Source organism: Salvelinus alpinus, chromosome 11 (assembly GCF_045679555.1).
Source record: "Salvelinus alpinus chromosome 11, SLU_Salpinus.1, whole genome shotgun sequence".
NCBI lineage: Eukaryota > Metazoa > Chordata > Actinopteri > Salmoniformes > Salmonidae > Salvelinus > Salvelinus alpinus.
Window position 1 is genome coordinate 17038765 of NC_092096.1, and position 20796 is coordinate 17059560.

At 44.1% G+C, this 20796-nt stretch overlaps 1 protein-coding gene across 15 annotated transcripts in view; it reads left to right on the forward strand.

Moving 5' to 3' along the window:
• The window catches only part of wnk1b (WNK lysine deficient protein kinase 1b), a 179230-nt gene extending 164416 nt beyond the window's left edge, over positions 1 to 14814 (forward strand). For 9 of the 15 annotated variants that reach the window (XM_071331851.1, XM_071331841.1, XM_071331846.1 and 6 more), the window contains 4 exons: positions 2535 to 2576; positions 5476 to 5708; positions 7180 to 13831; positions 13878 to 14814. In XM_071331851.1, the coding sequence (XP_071187952.1) occupies positions 2535 to 2576; positions 5476 to 5708; positions 7180 to 7563 (659 nt within the window). In that variant the 3' untranslated portion in view covers positions 7564 to 13831; positions 13878 to 14814. The remainder of the gene's footprint in view (positions 1 to 2534; positions 2577 to 5475; positions 5709 to 7179; positions 13832 to 13877) is intronic. The other 6 variants (XM_071331849.1, XM_071331850.1, XM_071331852.1 and 3 more) reach the window with 3 other exon arrangements.
• Positions 14815 to 20796: the final 5982 nt, after the last annotated feature.

Consider the following 20796-nt stretch of genomic DNA (forward strand, 5'->3'; position numbering starts at 1 on the left):
CAGTACTACCCTTTAGTAATAGTTATGGTCTGTACTACAGTACTACCCTTTAGTAATAGTTATGGTCTGTACTACAGTACTACCCTTTAGTAATAGTTATGGTCTGTACTACAGTACTACCCTTTAGTAATAGTTATGGTCTGTACTACAGTACTACCCTTTAGTAATAGTTATGTTCTGTACTACAGTACTACCCTTTAGTAATAGTTATGGTCTGTACTACAGTACTACCCTTTAGTAATAGTTATGGTCTGTACTACAGTACTACCCTTTAGTAATAGTTATGGTCTGTACTACAGTACTACCCTTTAGTAATAGTTATGGTCTGTACTACAGTACTACCCTTTAGTAATAGTTATGGTCTGTACTATACTACTACCCTTTAGTAATAGTTATGGTCTGTACTACAGTACTACCCTTTAGTAATAGTTATGGTCTGTACTACAGTACTACCCTTTAGTAATAGTTATGGTCTGTACTACAGTACTACCCTTTAGTAATAGTTATGGTCTGTACTACAGTACTACCCTTTAGTAATAGTTATGGTCTGTACTACAGTACTACACTTTAGTAATAGTTATGGTCTGTACTACAGTACTACACTTTAGTAATAGTTATGGTCTGTACTACAGTACTACCCTTTAGTAATAGTTATGGTCTGTACTACAGTACTACCCTTTAGTAATAGTTATGGTCTGTACTACAGTACTACCCTTTAGTAATAGTTATGGTCTGTACTACAGTACTACCCTTTAGTAATAGTTATGGTCTGTATTACTGTACTACCCTTTAGTTATAGTTATGGTCTGTACTACAGTACTACCCTTTAGTAATAGTTATGGTCTGTACTATACTACTACCCTTTAGTAATAGTTATGGTCTGTACTACAGTACTACCCTTTAGTAATAGTTATGGTCTGTACTACAGTACTACCCTTTAGTAATAGTTATGGTCTGTACTACAGTACTACCCTTTAGTAATAGTTATGGTCTGTACTACAGTACTACACTTTAGTAATAGTTATGGTCTGTACTACAGTACTACCCTTTAGTAATAGTTATGGTCTGTACTACAGTACTACCCTTTAGTAATAGTTATGGTCTGTACTACAGTACTACACTTTAGTAATAGTTATGGTCTGTACTACAGTACTACCCTTTAGTAATAGTTATGGTCTGTACTACAGTACTACCCTTTAGTAATAGTTATGGTCTGTATTACTGTACTACCCTTTAGTTATAGTTATGGTCTGTACTACAGTACTACCCTTTAGTAATAGTTATGGTCTGTACTACAGTACTACCCTTTAGTAATAGTTATGGTCTGTACTACAGTACTACCCTTTAGTAATAGTTATGGTCTGTACTACTACCCTTTAGTAATAGTTATGGTGTGTACTACAGTACTACCCTTTAGTAATAGTTATGGTCTGTACTACAGTACTACCCTTTAGTAATAGTTATGGTCTGTACTACAGTACTACCCTTTAGTAATAGTTATGGTCTGTACTACAGTACTACCCTTTAGTAATAGTTATGGTCTGTACTACTACCCTTTAGTAATAGTTATGGTCTGTACTACAGTACTACCCTTTAGTAATAGTTATGGTCTGTACTACAGTACTACCCTTTAGTAATAGTTATGGTCTGTACTACAGTACTACCCTTTAGTAATAGTTATGGTCTGTACTACAGTACTACCCTTTAGTAATAGTTATGGTCTGTACTACAGTACTACCCTTTAGTAATAGTTATGGTCTGTACTACAGTACTACCCTTTAGTAATAGTTATGGTATGTACTACAGTACCCCCTACTGCAGGGGGTCTTTTCTTCTTTCTTGCGTTAGCACCATTGATTGAGTTAATGCGGAGAACCTCAGCAAACATCACATCCAGAAACCCCACCTTTCTCCAACTCACCATGTGCTGTGCTCAGCCTCATCACATCCCCTCATCTCACCATTCAGCTAACTGATAGGAGAGAACCCACCCGGCCAACCAGATCCATGTCTTCCATTGCAAAGCAGACAAAAAGGAAAGACAAGCTGTTGTTTCTTACCTGTTGAGTTGATGTAACTTATTCTGACTGGGTTTGACTCAATGAAAGGAGTTTGTATGTTCATTGATGGATGTTAAGTTTGTATGAATGCCTTAATGATCCCTCTGCAGCTTAAACTCCTGCCAACCTCTGCTCTCCACCCCTACACTCCTATTCCCTGCACCCTAAACCCTACAACTACACCCCTATCCCCACCACCCTACACCCCTCCACTCCTATTCCCTATTCCCCGCACCCTAAACCCCTATCCCCACCACCCTACACCCCTACACTCCAGTCTCATTAGCCAAGGGGAATGAGCTGTAGAGAGGATCCAGATTTACCTCAGGAGTGCTTGTTTTTGTTTGAATTGAAAACACTCAATATGCTGTAGTCTGTTGTAGAAGGGTGAATGATTAACACACACTTTCTCCTCCAATCCTCACGCTCTCTCCGTCCGTCCTACGCTTCACATTCTCTCCGTCCACTCTTCAGGGAAGATGGTGAAAAAAGTCTGCCCCTGCAACCAACTCTGTAGTAATTATCTATTTTATGACCTTTGCCCCTCACCCCCTACTGCCTCGTCCACCACCCTCACTCTCTGCACCCCCCTGTTAGGGTTGCAAAGTTTAAGAATCTTTCCCAAATGTCCCAGATTTTCCAGAAATTGCAGTTGGAGGATTCCCTCCCTGCTTATTCTCTTTCTGGGAAACCTGCTTATTCTCTTTCTGGGAAACCTGCTTATTCTCTTTCTGGGAAACCTGCTTATTCTCTTTCTGGGAAACCTGCTTATTCTCTTTCTGGGAAACCTGCTTATTCTCTTTCTGGAAAACCTGGGAATTTTGGAAAAGTTACTGGAATTTCGCAATCCTACCCCATGTTGCTCTCTGCTTTGAGTGTCTGTGCACTTACTGCCCTGTGGATGCCAGCTGTGGCTTTAGTCCTGTGTCGTGGTCCACAAGGCTCTCCTCTCACAGGCTGGCTTGAGCATTTCTCTGTTGTGACGATGACCCCATTCACATGATCTATTACAGCGGTTCTCAAAGTGGGTTCCGTGGCCAGATATAGAACAATGTCTTCTAAATGTCTGCTGAGGACTGGGTTAAAGTCATTTTCTCTGATGAATCCCCTTTATGATTGTTTGGGGTATCCGGAAAAAAGCCTAAGAACACAGCCATGAATAAAGAATGGTACCAACACATCCTCCGAGAGCAACTTCTCCCAAACATCCAGGAACAGTTTGGTGACGAACAATGCCTTTTCCAGCATGATGGAGCACCTTGCCATAAGGCAAAAGTGATAACTAAGTGGCTCGGGAAACAAAACATCGATATTTTGGGTCCATGGCCAGGAAACTCCCCAGACCTTAATCCAATTGAAAACTTGTGGTCAATCCTCAAGAGGCGGGTGGACAAACAAAAACCCACAAACTCTAAGCATTGATTATGCAAGAATGGGCTGCCATCAGTCAGACTGTGGCCCAGAAGTTAATTGACAGCATGCCAGGGCAGATTGCAGAGGTCTTGAAAAAGAAGGGTCAACACTGCAAATATTGACTCTCTGCATCAACTTCATGTAATTGTCAATAAAAGCCTTTGACACTTATGAAATGCCGCACCAATGTGTCCGAGGAAACGCCGTACACCTGGTGACCGTGTCAGCGTGCATGCGCCCGGCCCGCCACAGGAGTCGCTAGAGCGCGATGGTAAAGGACATCCCAGCTGGACAAACCCTCCCCTAATCCGGACAACGCTGGGCCAATTGTGCGCCGCCCCATTGGTCTCCTGGTCGCGGCCGGCTGCGACAGAGCCTGGACTCAAACCAGGATCTCTAATGGCACTGCGATGCACTGCGCCACACGGGAAGCCTTAACATTATAGTTTTAACAATGTTTTGAGGTTTATATAGTGTTTGTTCCTTCGTTTACAAACATTGGAGTAAAACAAGGTTATATTTTGGGTTCTGATGGGATACGACAATTGAACTAAGCACATGAGGCATTTATAAGTTTGATTTTTCAAGAGTAATTGGCTACATATCAAGAATGTATAAGTCAGAAAATTGATGTAGCAAGTGCTGATTGCCCCTTTAAACAAAAGGTATTTTCGTTATTGGCCAACCTAAAAAATATTTAATCTGAGAGTCGTTGCAAAGTGAATGGGAGTCATCCAGACCACTAAATGCCGAAGTCATTTTGTGATTCAGCTGCCCCCCTCCTCCTCCCCCCATCTCTTCTGGTCTAGAGCATGGCTTGTCTTGTGGACTCCACTACCCAGAGTTCCACTGGTGCTGCAGTCATGACTCAGTGTTTCGCTGCTTTTAGTCATGGCTTTTCCCCCCTCTCTAATTTTCAATTTTTCCTTTTTTTATAAAATGTTTTTTAACTTGACTCAGTAGTTTGTCAGAAATGCCAAAGGTTATGCCTCTTCAATGATTGAACTTAGTTTATCTGTCAAACAACAATTACATTTTAGGAGTTTGTTTTTCTATCATAGCTTCATTTATTGTTTGCAAAGGAAATGCATCAGGTCCTTGAGTTCCTATTGCAGCCAGCTACCGCATGGCTACTGCATGTCTGTGATTATTGTTGCCTTCGATTGTTGAGATATTGCAGTAGGCGACTGAGAAAAAGGAGCTGATGTATTTTCCCATACTCACTCTCACCTCTGGTGTATTTTGGGTTCTGGCTCTGCTTCTAGGAAGAGAGGCACTAAACAGCTAACCTCTTAAAGCCTGTTTGCAGCTCAATACATCTGTTCTCATGTAGTGCTTGCTGTAATATAATGCCTGTTAGTGTTCAGGAAGGCTGCTGATACGGAATGACTGTAGACAACATTAGATAACATGTTGTTTTGAAATACAATTCATTAAGTCTCCAAATGTAAACCACAATGATCTTAAGGTCTTGGCCCAAATTAAATCCCCAAAATGTATCTTGTGAGATGGGTCATTTTAGCTGTAAGTCTAAGCTAGTCTTTGTTGATATAGTGAACATTTTATCTGCAGACAGTGAATGTGTTTTAAAATGGAGAATGTTCTGGTTCATTCAGGGTGATGGACTAGACTAGTGTTACAGCTCCCTCTGCTGTTCATATGTAGAACACATTTGTCAGATTTAGATGAGATATTTTCATCCTGCTAAATGTTGGCCCAGTTTATCAGGATGGAGGCTGAAATTACATGCCTCAGAGTGGATCATAATGTGTCATAGGATCCTGTCCTGACACGTTGACATAGCTAGAGTATGTCATCAACCAACGCAAACACATTGACACCCACACAACTACCTACTCTACATATCCCATAACCCTCCTCTCCCCCTCTCTCCCTCGCTCCCCCTCACTCTCTCCCCTTCTCTCTCTCGCTCCCCCTCTCTCTCTCCCTCCCTGTCTCCCTCTCCCCCTTTCTCTCTCTCTGTCTCTCCCCGTCTCTCCAGGGACCAGCAGCACCAACACAGTGAGTGGTCCAGGAGGCCAGGGTCCAGGAGGCCAGGGTCCAGGACCAGGGGGTCAGAACCAGCCTTCTCCCAACCCGCCTCAACAGGGCCGGAAGGGCACGTTCACCGACGACCTGCACAAGCTGGTTGACAACTGGGCCCGCGACGCCATCAGTCTGTCCCAGGGCAAGAGTCGCTCCAAACAGCAGCCCTCACAGGGACACAGCTACCAGGTGAGTAGACAGACTCTTTCTAGTATAGTAACACAAATAACATTCTCAAAAGGGCTTATTCATCAAAATAATGGGATGCTCAATCCTTACCAATATAGTCCCATGTTTGATTGTGTTGCTTATTTGAAATATAGATTACTGGAAGTGAATGTTATGGTGACGGGAATGTTATGGTGACGGGAATGTTATGGTGACGCGAATGTTATGGGGACGGGAATGTTATGGTGACGGGAATGTTATGGTGACGCGAATGTTATGGGGACGGGAATGTTATGGTGACGGGAATGTTATGGTGACGGGAATGTTATGGTGACGGGAATGTTATGGTGACGGGAATGTTATGGTGACGGGAATGTTATGGTGACGGGAATGTTATGGTGACGGGAATGTTATGGTGTTTGTAAGCTGGAACATGGGTTGTAGATGTGGGTCCTGGTCCAACCTCCACGTAGCTGAGATAGCTCTGGCCATGTAATGTAGCTGAGATGGCTCTGGCCATGTAATGTAGCTGAGATGGCTCTGGCCATGTAATGTAGCTGAGATAGCTCTGGCCATGTAATGTAGCTGAGATGGCTCTGGCCATGTAATGTAGCTGAGATGGCTCTGGCCATGTAATGTAGCTGAGATGGCTCTGGCCATGTAATGTAGCTGAGATGGCTCTGGCCATGTAATGTAGCTGAGATGGCTCTGGCCATGTAATGTAGCTGAGATGGCTCTGGCCATGTAATGTAGCTGAGATGGCTCTGGCCATGTAATGTAGCTGAGATGGCTCTGGCCATGTAATGTAGCTGAGATGGCTCTGGCCATGTAATGTAGCTGAGATGGCTCTGGCCATGTAATGTAGCTGAGATGGCTCTGGCCATGTAATGTAGCTGAGATGGCTCTGGCCATGTAATGTAGCTGAGATGGCTCTGGCCATGTAATGTAGCTGAGATGGCTCTGGCCATGTAATGTAGCTGAGATGGCTCTGGCCATGTAATGTAGGTGAGATGGCTCTGGCCATGTAATGTAGCTGAGATGCTCTGGCCATGTAATGTAGGTGAGATGGCTCTGGCCATGTAATGTAGCTGAGATGCCTCTGGCCATGTAATGTAGCTGAGATGCCTCTGGCCATGTAATGTAGCTGAGATGGCTCTGGCCATGTAATGTAGCTGAGATGGCTCTGGCCATGTAATGTAGCTGAGATGGCTCTGGCCATGTAATGTAGCTGAGATGGCTCTGGCCATGTAATGTAGCTGAGATGGCTCTGGTCATGTAATGTAGCTGAGATGGCTCTGGCCATGTAATGTAGCTGAGATGGCTCTGGTCATGTAATGTAGCTGAGATGGCTCTGGCCATGTAATGTAGGTGAGATGGCTCTGGCCATGTAATGTAGGTGAGATGGCTCTGGCCATGTAATGTAGGTGGTAAAGTGGTGGTGTGGAGAGCAGCCATACAGTATCTCACCCTGGTGTCTCTTCTCCGTCTCCAGGCAACCCCGTCGACCAACAAGGGCCGTAAGTTCTCCGCCCCGAGTCAGCTGTGCCCCAGCAACGCCTCTTCCACCCCCGCTACCTCTCTGGGAGGCCGCAAGGGCTCCTTGTGTCCCCTTCCCCAGTACGGCGGGGGCGGGGCATGCTACCCCTCCTCCACTGCACCTTACAGCAGCGCCCAGTGGGTGGGATCCACGGGGTCCACAGGGCCGGGACAGGGTCAGGCCGGTGTGTTAGCCTCCTCTCAGCCCCTGGTTGCCTCCTCCTCGCAGTACCCCTCCTCTGCCACTGGGGGGAAGGGCTCCCTGCAGGGCTTCCACCACATCAGCACTTTGCAGAAATCCGTCAGCAACCCTGGAGGCCCCAACCTGAGGACCACGTAGTGGCCATGAGGGGATGTTAGCCATGCCGGGCTGAGAGACTGACAGACTGAGGGAGAGAGACATGAGGAAAGAAGGGTGTCTGTGTTACAAGGGGGAGAGGGGCTTGTGTGTTACAAGCGACATCATGGTTGGTGGGACTGTATTGAATGTGAATGAGCTGGCTGTGAAGAGGAGGAGGAGCAGGAGAGAGAAGAGTCAGCTGCTGTGTGAAATAGTGCACCACACTGCCCTCTTCTGTTTCCCTGAAGGATGACAGGAGAGGGACACACTCCCCCGCTCTCCCCCCACCCCGAGGTCAACTGTGGGCCTTGGGGGTCGAAGAAAGACGCGACAAGGAATACCAATGGACACGAGTGCAATGTTAAGTGGCCAAAGAGGGTTAATGTGACAATTACTATTGTAAAATGTGTGTGTGTGGTGATGGGCTTTGTTCCTTCACTGACTGGCTTTTACATGTACTCTATAGTAGAGACCAGAGCCTTGTACTGATCTCAGAGAGGAGGGATGGAGGATAGTAACAGACCAAGGGGGTGGTGGTGTACTTATGGTTCGGGGGCTGCAGTACATAGCTAACCCCCTTTCCCCTCTCACCTATCTGAGCCCCCCTGCCTGTTCAGCTCCTCCTGCTGGTAACTGACCTCCAGAACAGAGCTTTAAGTGACCGTACAGTACTATACAGCTCCTTCTGCTGCTAAATGACCTCCAGAACAGAGCTTTAAGTGACCGTACAGTACTATACAGCTCCTCCTGCTGGTAACTGACCTCCAGAACAGAGCTTTAAGTGACCGTATAGTACTATACAGCTCCTTCTGCTGGTAACTGACCTCCAGAACAGAGCTTTAAGTGACCGTACAGTACTATACAGCTCCTTCTGCTGGTAACTGATCTCCAGAACAGAGCTTTAAGTGACCGTACAGTACTATACAGCTCCTTCTGCTGGTAACTGACCTCCAGAACAGAGCTTTAAGTGACCGTACAGTACTATACAGCTCCTTCTGCTGGTAACTGATCTCCAGAACAGAGCTTTAAGTGACCGTACAGTACTATACAGCTCCTTCTGCTGCTAAATGACCTCCAGAACAGAGCTTTAAGTGACCGTACAGTACTATACAGCTCCTCCTGCTGGTAACTGACCTCCAGAACAGAGCTTTAAGTGACCGTACAGTACTATACAGCTCCTTCTGCTGGTAACTGACCTCCAGAACAGAGCTTTAAGTGACCATACAGTACTATACAGCTCCTTCTGCTGGTAACTGACCTCCAGAACAGAGCTTTAAGTGACCGTACAGTACTATACAGCTCCCCCTGCTGGTAACTGACCTCCAGAACAGAGCTTTAAGTGACCGTACAGTACTATACAGCTCCTCCTGCTGGTAACTGACCTCCAGAACAGAGCTTTAAGTGACCGTACAGTAATATACAGCTCCTCCTGCTGGTAACTGACCTCCAGAACAGAGCTTTAAGTGACCGTACAGTACTATACAGCTCCTCCTGCTGGTAACTGACCTCCAGAACAGAGCTTTAAGTGACCGTACAGTACTATACAGCTCCTTCTGCTGGTAACTGATCTCCAGAACAGAGCTTTAAGTGACCGTACAGTACTATACAGCTCCTTCTGCTGGTAACTGATCTCCAGAACAGAGCTTTAAGTGACCGTACAGTACTATACAGCTCCTCCTGCTGGTAACTGACCTCCAGAACAGAGCTTTAAGTGACCGTACAGTACTATACAGCTCCAGTAGAAGTCCATTATGGTAGAGTTGTGTAGCATGTTGAGGAGATGTGAGGAAGGTTATGGGGTGAAGGAATGAGCTTGTGAGGCCGAGGTGTTGGACTGGTGCCATGTATGTAGCTGGTCAGGCAGTGTTGACATCCGGAACCACATGTACTGCTATTCCTATATATCATTTAGGAGGTACATTGGTGTGTGTAGGTGGAGAATCAGTAGCCTGGGGGTTCATACTCTACCCCTCCTGTTGCCATGGGATGCAGTCATAGAAACCTCCTCCTAAATATAATGAAAACACATAGTGACCTTCATGAGGAAAACAACACAATCCATGACCAGATTCACAATGTCTTTTTTTTTTTTTTAAGAGTTTGGGTTTATGATGATTCCATGTTTGATTAGTGTTTTTATGTTTTTCCTCTGTCCCCATTGAACTGAGGAGACTCTTCTGTAGCATGATGAAAGGGTTTACGCTAGGGTTGACCCTCCTATCCAGGAACTCTCTCTCAGTATAGGGCCTTTTAAAGAAACTACATCTCCCAGCATAGGGCCTTTAAAAAAAAACTACATCTCCCAGTATAGGGCCTTTAAAGAAACTACATCTCCCAGTATAGGGCCTTTAAAGAAACTACATCTCCTAGTATAAGGACTTTAAAGAAACTACAACTCCCATATCCATGCTAACCATCTCTTTACCTGATTGGAGTGGAGTACTGTGTGTGAGACCCATCTATCCCAGTCTTAACTTCAGGCTTATAGTTACTCCATTCTAAAATGTGCTGTATCTGGGAGGCCGATGAGATCCCCATTCATGGCTGGTAGTTTCCATGGTTCTCATCTACATATCCCTAATGAGAGAGCCCCCCTGAACTAACACAGACAGGACTGAAGTAGATTCTCTCAGACTCAACTCAATAGTCTTCTTTTTCACGGGTGGTTTAGCTCTGATAGGGAGTGCAGGGCGAACGTAGGGAGGTATGTCCTGTTGGCTCTCTGTGTCACACATGAGATTGTTTTCACGGTTGTGAGGTAGGTTGGTGTTGGTCCTGCGTGGACCCAGAGAAGGAGAGGTCTCGGTGGGGCAGGGAGAGGACTGGACGTGGGCTGGGCTGGAGGTAGGCTGCATGGAGGATGATGGTTGAAAAGTAAAGCCTTGGATCTCCAGCAACAAAACGCTGTCTGTCCTGAGGAGGGCTTGTGAAGCTTTCAAACCTATGATCTATTAGTAACATAACAGCTTTTATAATCATGATGTTGACAGCATTAGGGGCCTCGATCTCTCTACTTCTGAGTCTTTTCAATAGTGTGATTGAAAACAAAAATGTACATTATTCTATTTAAAAAAAGGAGAAAAAAAAGACAAGTGTTCTGTATGGACCTGTATTTACCCATCAGTTTTTGATGTTGAAACACTGTGATTATTATAAATGTTGTTGGACAACATGAGTTTAAGAAGAAAAAAAAGATAGAAAATACAAACAAAAAGACAGTAGGAGGAAACGTTATGGTGGATTGGTAATACTTAGGCTGAAAAAATACAAAGTAAAAGGCTAGCTATTTTCCTTATCCAGTACTTATCGAAGACACTTTAACCTTTCTCCTCTTTGTACTTTCTTTATATTAGATAAATGTGAATGTTAAATGGACTCAATTAACGTACTTGAATAGTAACTTGGGGCTGAGTCCCAAATAACACCCTATCCCCTACATGGTGTACAACTTTTCACCAGGGCCCATGGGGCTCTGGTCAAAAGTAGTGCACTATATAGGGATAAAGGTGCAATGTAGGACTCACCCTTGGTCTTTTCCGTCTCCTTTCGCCCCCCCAGTACTCCAGTGAGAGCTCTGCTGGAGTTTCTAGTGCCTTCCATTATTTATTTTGCTTATTTTTTTAACAGTTTTTTGACATGATGGAGTAACAGAAGTGCTGTTGATTTGCGCTTCGTTGAAGTGCTTTACTGGCTCTGTGGGTACAAAGGTCAAAGGTACACTGGGAAGGGGAGACGGGGGAAGGTGGGATAGGGTAACTCATTTCTTTTTTCTTTGTGCCATTTTTTTTTTTTGTATTCGGGTTAAATCCATTTGATTTGGGGGGGCGGAAGACAAACTTAGTCCTAGACTGCAGAGAGTAGGAATGGATCTGATGGTTAAAAAAAAAAAAGTTGTTGAAGCTTGGACAACTCTGTATTTGAAACGAATAAATGAACGCAGACAACAGAACAGAGTGAGGCTGAACCAGGGTTACCTAACATTTAAAATAAAGCGTTTGTTAGGAACGGAATGCTTGACTGTTCCGTTAGCTGTTCTAGTGTTCGGGGAACACGTTTCAGATACTAGAACCATTCATTCAGTATGCAAGAGCTCTCTAGCTAGCACTGAGCCTATCATTAGACCCACTACAACAATCAGACTATCTTTATTGATGGCCTGTCCACGAAGCCTTGTGTGTGTCCGACACCAAGCAGCACGGTGCACGAGCCTCGTGTTGGTGGTGAAAGAGAGGGGAGAAAGAGGTAGACGGAATGGAGAAGAGAAAGTCAGTCAGTGAGAAACGGTATTTGTATGAATGTCTCAAAAGAGTTCAAAACCAGATTGTTTTGTTGTATAGTTACTAACCAGGCATAATGTGTCTCTACTGTCAGTGGGGCAGTCTTAGGCTGTCCCCCCCAAATGGTGCCCTATTCCCTATATAGTGCACTACTTTTGACCAGAGCCCTATGGACCCTGGTCAAAAGTAGTGCACTAAATAGAGAATAGGGCGCCGTTTGGGACGTGGTCTTTACAGTAGTAGGTGTGACTGGGCCCTATGCCATTTTAAGGTGTGTAAAGTGAAAGTGGAGTTGAGGTAGAAGCCAGGGCTAGTGGAGGGAGGAGAGGTCAGGGGACTCTATCTCCAACACATGGCGGTAGTACTGTACACTGTGCTGCTGGGTTTGACCAACAAGTGACTTCCTCATCACCAATGCAATGCTGGTGGTTCAAGCCCAGGTATTTCATCATCTGCTTAAATGCTGCCCCAGTCTCTTTAATGAAACCACCTGTGGCTTTTAGTGCAGGTTCGTAGCTGACTGTAAAGTAGCAGACAGTCTCACCACTCACAATGCAAACAAATAAATGGTTGGTTCCATCATCATTAGATTTTTTTTACATGGATGTTTTAGTTTTTGGTTGATGTCCTTCTGGTCTTTTTGGAAACCTTACACAATGTTGTAATGATAGATGAACAGTGTCTGTTTCTTTCTCGTTACCTGACAGTGTTGTAGACAGTAAAACTGGTCCAATCTGTGTACAACAGAATAGTTCATTAAGACCCGTATCCTTCTCAAAGCGACTGTACAAAACCATTACCTGGGGTCAAACATGTTTAAAAGTGAATACCTTAGAAAAGTTTTTTTTAATAAACACTTGTCACCTTAACTACTGATTAGCTTACAAGGACTGCTAGATCTATTCTGCTTACCGCTTCAGTCGTCTCTACTCACTGTAAACATGTCCGCTACGGGAAATCACTTGAAAAGATATGGTAGATTCTCAACCATTTAAAACCGTTAAAAACAGTTGGGGGGGGGGTTCTTTGTAAAACGTTGCTTTTGCCTGTTTTGTGGATTGAACTTTTCGTACTTACCGGAGGCCATCAGTACAGTACTTACCGGAGGCCCTCAGTACAGTACTTACTGGAGGCCCTCAGTACAGTACTTACTGGAGGCCCTCAGTACAGTACTTACTGGAGGCCCTCAGTACAGTACTTACTGGAGGCCCTCAGTACAGTACTTACTGGAGGCCCTCAGTACAGTACTTACTGGAGGCCCTCAGTACAGTACTTACTGGAGGCCCTCAGTACAGTACTTACTGGAGGCCCTCAGTACAGTACTTACTGGAGGCCCTCAGTACAGTACTTACTGGAGGCCCTCAGTACAGTACTTACTGGAGGCCCTCAGTACAGTACTTACTGGAGGCCCTCAGTACAGTACTTACTGGAGGCCCTCAGTACAGTACTTACTGGAGGCCCTCAGTACAGTACTTACTGGAGGCCCTCAGTACAGTACTTACCGGAGGCCCTCAGTACAGTACTTACCGGAGGCCCTCAGTACAGTACTTACCGGAGGCCCTCAGTACAGTACTTACCGGAGGCCCTCAGTACAGTACTTACCGGAGGCCCTCAGTACAGCAGTACAGTACTTACTGGAGGCCCTCAGTACAGCAGTACAGTACTTACTGGAGGCCCTCAGTACAGCAGTACAGTACTTAGCAAGTTTGGTTGAAGCTGTGAAGGTGACAGAAATATACTTTGCTTAGTTATTTTGTTGATGATCGATACTTTTGAAAAACAAATAAAACCTTTACAATGCCACTGCCTCAGTGCCATTACCATGCAGTAATGACTTTAGCTACATGGACATCTGCTCTCTCTAAAGAATACTGAGCAATATTTACAATGTTTACTTCCTCTTAACTAAGTGTTGTACTGTATGATACAGTGGCTGCAATGCATAACATGCAATGGTGAACAGGTTATGGTGAGGTTACAATGGTGAACAGGTTATGGTGAGTTACATGGTGTTATGGTGATTACAGTGGTGAACAGGTTATGGTGAGGTTACAGTGGTGAACAGGTTATGGTGAGGTTACAATGGTGAACAGGTTATGGTGAGGTTACAATGGTGAACAGGTTATGGTGAGGTTACAGTAGTGAACAGGTTATGGTGAGGTTACAATGGTGAACAGGTTATGGTGAGATTACAGTGGTGAAACTGAACACCTCTGATGAACACATTTACACTAGCTCTGGTCCAGCTCTGTGCTCCAACGATCATCGTCGTGAGAGAGTCGCCGAACCACGCCCTGGACCAAAGCTACGTTTACATAGTTACAGAGGAGGGAAGTTACTGAATTTACAAAGTGTAATAATATTAATTTTTACCATCATTCAGAATACCGATCGATTCTGCTCCTCCTCCTGTTCTTTTCCTTGTTACTGTTACAATACAACTCCTCCTTTGTCCTGCAAAGTGCACATAAAATGTTGGAATGTCGTTTAATTCACCGTTCGTCTGACTGACACAGAAGTGGTTCCATAAAGAGCATTCTAGTTTCTCTAGATGACATCTGGCATGTTACCTTTTCATCACAGCTTGTTATACTGGAAAGTTATTACCACAAAACAACTCAAAACGTGTACACAGCCACCCTCACAAAAACAAAACAATTCAAGTTGATTTAAAGTATTTTGTTTTGTACTACTTATCAGAATTTGTTTGTTTTTTTGCAATTTTATGTCTCAAGAAACATCTAGTGACTTAATTCAATGGTTTTTCCTCATGCTGTTTAACATTGTACAAAAATGTTTTAAAATAATAAATTGGAAAACCAAACGGAACCTGTTAGGAATCATTGGCAGCGTTTAACTGTTCTGCATTAAGTAGAGGCTGGCCAAGCTTCAAATAAAACTGCGCTTTGCGCTCCAATAAAATATATTTGTTACTTTATTTGTAAACTTAATAAATAAAAGTAATTTAAATTAATCAAGTTATTGGTCTTTTAATCTTGTCCTAAATGTTTGTTTTTATCCACCTGTTTTAGTACCATCCACTACCACATGGGGGCAGTATATGACATACTGTACTGCACTCGAAGTATTCAGACCCCTGGACTTTTAACACATTTTGTTACGTTACAGACTTATTCTAAAATGGATTAAATAAATACAAAATCATCATCAATCTACACACAATACCCCATAATGACAAAGCGAAAACAGATTTTTAGACATTTTTGCAGATTTATAAAAAATAAGCATTTAGACCCTTTGCTATTATCTATGCATAGTCACTTTAATAACTCTACCTACATGTACATACTACCTCGACACCGGTGCCCCCGCACATAGACTCTATACCGGTACCCCCTGTATATAGCCCCACTATTGTTATTTACTACTGCTCTTTAATTATTTGTTATCATCTTACTTTTTTTTTAGGTATTTTCTTAAAACTGCTTTGGTTGGTTAAGGGCTTGTAAGCATTTCACTGTAAGGTCTACCTGTTGCATTCGGCGCATGTGACAAATACATTTTTATTTGATACTAGAAATTTAGCTCAGGTGCATCCTGTTTCCATCGATCATCCTTGATGTTTCTACAACTTGATTGGAGTCCACCTGTGGTAAATTCAATTGATTGGACAGGAGTTGGAAAGGAACACACCTGTCTATATAAAGGTCCCACAGGTGACAGTGCATGTCAAAGCAAAAACCAAGCCATGAGGTCGAAGGAGTTGTCCGTAGAGCTCCAAGACAGGATTGTGTCGAGGCACAGATCTGGGGAAGGGTACCAAAAAATGTATGCAGCATTGAAGGTTCCCAAGAACACAGTGGCCTCCATCATTCTTACATGGAGAAGTTGGGAACCACCAAGACTCTTCCTAGAGCTGGCCGCCGGGCCAAACTGAGCAATCGGGGGAGAAGGGCCTTGGTCAGGGAGGTGACCAAGAACCCGATGGTCACTCTGACAGAGCTCCAGAGTGCCTGTGGAGATGGGAGAACCTTCCAGAAGGACAACCATCTCTGCAGCAATTCACCAATCAGGCCTTTATGGTAGAGTGGCCAGACGGAAGCCAATCCTCAATAAAAGGCATATGACAGCCCACTTGGAGTTGGTCAAAAGGCACCTGAAGGACTCTCAGACCATGAGAAACAAGATTCTCTGGTCTGATGAAACCAAGGTTGAACTCTTTGGCCTGAATGCTAAGCATCACGTCTGGAGCGACACTCCCCATCCAACCTGAAAGAGCTTGAGAGGATCTGCAGAGAAGAATGGGAGAAACTCCCCAAATACCGGTGTGCCAAGCTTGAAGTGTCACCCAAGAAGACTCAAGGCTGTAAATCGCTGCCAAAGGTGCTTCAACAAAGTACTGAGTAAAGGGTCTGAATACTTATGTAAATGAGTATTGTTTTCAGGTCCTCACCAGACATTACCGGCAACAACGTCGCCTATGGGCACAAACCCAGCGGCGCTAGACCAGACAGGACTGGCAAAAAGTGCTCTTCACTGACAAGTCGCGGTTTTGTCTCACCAGGGGTGATGGTCGGATTCGCGTTTATCCTCGAAGGAATGAGCGTTACACCAAGGCCTGTACTCTGAAGCGGGATCGATTTGGAGGGTCCGTCATGGTCTGGGGCAGTGTGTCACAGCATCATCGGACTGAGCTTGTTGTCATTGCAGGCAATCTCAACGCTGTGCGTTACAGGGAAGATATCCTCCTCCCTGATGTGGTACCCTTCCTGCAGGCTCATCCTGACATGACCCTCCAGCATGACAATGCCACCAGCCATACTGCTCGTTCTGTTTGTGATTTCCTGCAAAACAGGAATGTCAGTGTTCTGCCATGGCCAGCGAAGAGCCCGGATCTCAATCCCATTGAGCACATCTGGGACCTGTTGGATCAGAGGGTGAGGGCTAGGGCCATTCTCCCCAGAAATGTCCGGGAACTTGCAGGTGCCTTGGTGGAAGAGTGGGGTAACATCTCACAGCAAGAACTGGCAAATCTGGTGCAGTCCAAGAGGAGGAGATGCACTGCAGTACTTAATGCAGCTGGTGGCCACAACAGATACTGACTGTTTTGAACCCCCCCCCCCCCCCCTTTGTTTAGGGAAACATTATTCAATTTCTGTTAGTCACATGTCTGTGGAACTTGTTCAGTTTATGTCTGTTGAATCTTGTTACGTTCATACAAATATTTACACGTTACGTTTGCTGAAAATAAACGCAGTTGACAATGAGAGGACATTTCTTTTTTTTGCTGAGTTTATATACAGGTGAAGTCGTAAGTTTATATACACTTAGGTTGGAGTCATTAAAACTCGTTTTTCAACCACTCCACAAATTTCTTGTTAACAAACTATAGTTTTGGCAAGTTGGTTAGGACATCTACTTTGTGCATGACACAAGTAATTTTTCCAACTATTGTATACAGACAGATTATTTCACTTAGAATTCACTGTATCACAATTCCAGTGGGTCAGAAGTATACACTAAGTTGACTGGTGCCTTTAAACAGCTTGGAAAATTCCAGAAGCTTTAGAAGCTTCTGATAGGCTAATTGACATAATTTGAGTCAATTGGAGGTGTACCTGTGGATGTATTTCTAGGCCCACCTTCAAACTCAGTGCCTCTTTGCTTGACATCATGGGAAAATCAAAAAAATCATCCAAGCCCTCGGGAAAAAAATTGTAGACCTCCACAAGTCTGGTTCATACTTGGGAGCAATTTCCAAATGCCTGAAGGTACCACGTTGATCTGTACAAACAATAGTACGCAAGTATAAACACCATGGGACCACGCAGACGTCGTACCGCTCAGGAAGGAGACGCGTTCTGTCTCTTAGAGATGAACGTACTTTGTTGAGAAAAGTGCAAATCAATCCCAGAACAACAGCAAAGGACCTTGTGAAGATGCTGGAGGAAACAGGTACAAAAGTATCTATATCCACAGTAAAACGAGTCCTATATCGACATAACCTGAAAGGCCGCTCAGCAAGGAAGAAGCCACTGCTCCAAAACCACCATAAAAAAGCCAGACTACAGTTTGCAACTGCACATGGGGACAAAGATCATACTTTTTGCAGAAATGTCCTCTGGTCTGATGAAATAAAAATAGAACTGTTTGGCCATAATGACCATCGTTATGTTTGGAGGAAAAAGGGGGAGGCTTGTAAGCCGAAGAACACCATCCCAACAGTGAAGCACGGGGGTGGCAGCATCATGTTGTGGGGGTGCTTTGCTGCAGGAGGGGCTGGTGCACTTCAGAAAATAGATGTCATTATGAGGAAGAACAATTATGTGGGTATATTGAAGCAACATCTCAAGACATCAGTCAGGAAGTTATATCTTGGTCGCAAATGGGTCTTCCAAATGGACAATGACCCCAAGCATACTTCCAAAGTTGTGGCAAACTGGTTTAAGGACAACAAAGTCAAGGTATTGGAGTGGCCATCACAAATCTCTGACCTCAATCCTATAGAAAGTTTGTTGGCAGAACTGAAAACGTGTGTGTGTGAGCAAGTTGACCTACAAACCTGACTCAGTTACACCAGCTCTGTCAGGAGGAATGGGCTACAATTCACCCAACTTATTGTGGGAAGCTTGTGGAAGGCTACCCGAAACGTTTGACCCAAGTTAAACAATTTAAAGGCAATCCTACCAAATACTAATTGAGTGTATGTAAACTTCTGACCCACTGGGAATGTGATGAAAGAAATAAAAGCTGAAATGAATTATTCTCTCTAGTATTATTCTAACATTTCACATTCTTAAATAAAGTGTTGATCCTAACTGACCTAAAACAGGGAATTTTTACTCAGATTAAATGTCAGGAATTGTGAAAAACTGAGTTGGCTAAGGTGTATGTAAACTTCCGACTTCAACTGTATATAGGTATCTAAATTCCCAATCTGGCCCTCAACCATCACGGTCACCTAATAATCCCCAGTTTATAATTGGCTCATTCATCCCCCTCCTCTCCCCTGTAACTATTCCCCAGGTCGTTGCTGCAAATGAGAACGTGTTCTCAGTCAACTTACCTGGTAAAATAACGGTAAAATAAAAAATAAATAAAAAAATCTCATATATAACTGATTTGGGAACAGTTTTGCTGTTTAGATCTACAATATATGACATTAAATGGACAGAAGGGACCTGATCCTAGATCAGCACGTTTGCCCTGAGACGCTTTATACTGGACATAAGACCTCTGGTCTCTCTGTTTCTATAAACTGTTGGCTGGGCAGTACTGAAACATACTATCTGATAGTGTTACAGGTTGCACAATACATTATTATAGACAGACTGAATGACTTACACTTGTGACTGAGAGCCAATTGGGAAGCAGGCTGGTGGGAGACTGGGAAACTAGTGTTTGTCAGTAGTCATGGATTCTGTGGAAAGAATGAAGTCAATGGGAAGCGGGGAAGGAAAAGGGAATTACGTTAGGAACAATATTCCACAACAGGGCTGCACTACCCTGATGTAAATCACAGAGGAATACGGCCCCCTCCCAAATGGCACACCATTCTCTATGTAGTGCACTGCTTTTAATCAGGGCCCTGTACAAAAGTAGTGCACTACGTAGGGAATAGGGTGCCATTTGGGACACATTCACCAGCTTCTGTCAATGCACTCACCACTAGTGGCTAATCAAGTAACCATTCACGTCTAAGACAAATAGAAAGCCGTCAAGTGAAGGAAATGCATTGTTTCTTCAGGTGATTGAGTGTTCTTATACGTCATTAAAATAATTTGTGATTGTATGAAATCAGGGTGGCCATCTTGTTAACAGTACCTCCTTATCTGATGAAAATGGAAAAATGCATTTCCTTCATTTATTTTCTTGTCCAGAAATGTCCTACAAGAACACGCACTGCATAGGACTCAGTTAGTGCCGTGTGTGTGTGTGTGTGTGTGTGTGTGTGTGTGTGTGCGCGGCCTCAGCTCAACAGATTGACACAGTCATGTCTGTCCCATGTTTGCTGACGTAGGCAATGGGCATGGCTCCCCTGGAGCTAATCGGGGTTAAGGGCTTTGCTCAAGGGCACATCGGCAGATTTGTTTACCTTGTCGGCTCGGGTATTCAAACCTTTTCAGTTACTTGCCAAACTCTATCCTCTAGGCTACCTGCCCCCAAGGGTAGGAGTGCTGTTCTGGGATCAGCCCCCCCCCCCCCCATTCATATAATCATATTCACTAGGATCTAGAAGACATCCTGGATCCGCACTCTGAGATGTTGAGTCCCTCATCAGTCCAGACCTGAGGAAAGAGCCAACCGGTGGTGGAAAAAGCTCACTGAGAATCATCAGGTAGACCGTCACTTATCAGCTGACTGACGGAAATGTAAAATGTTGACTTATTCATGTTCTCTCCTTCAATCTCTAGAGGTTTGTTCCACCTGGTGGGATGAGACAAGGAGGTCGTCTGTCACCTCTAGGTTTTAATCTGCCACTAGAACCTTAGGCGTCAGTCTATATAAAGGCCTTTTAACGAGATCTTGCTGTTTTATGATATTTGCACGGGAACGTTATCCCAGTGAGTATTTTATATGGACAAACTCACTGCCCTCGGAGGAGGGCTTTCCTTCCTCTCGTGAGGCTTGGGAGATGGTACGGGGCAAGCCGAGCTTCTCTGACCCCTATATGAAGAACCAGGGCACTAATATAGACTAGATTGGACTCAAATGTCCATTTGAGGAATTGACAGAATGTTCTAGCCATCTCTTAAAAATAAATATCTGTCAAAGTAAATTAAGCCTCATTAATCTAAAGACCAGAAATGACCCTGCTTCAAAACAGTAGCCGAACGGTAGGGCGTCAAATCAAAAACGCATATTTTTACCAATACTGTGGGTCAAATATGTTAATTGTGTAGATACTTCGCTAAGAACACCAATGGTCCAAACCTCATGTCTCTGTCATAATCTGATCAGAAGTTATTGGAGTTTTTACCGTTGTAGGATGATG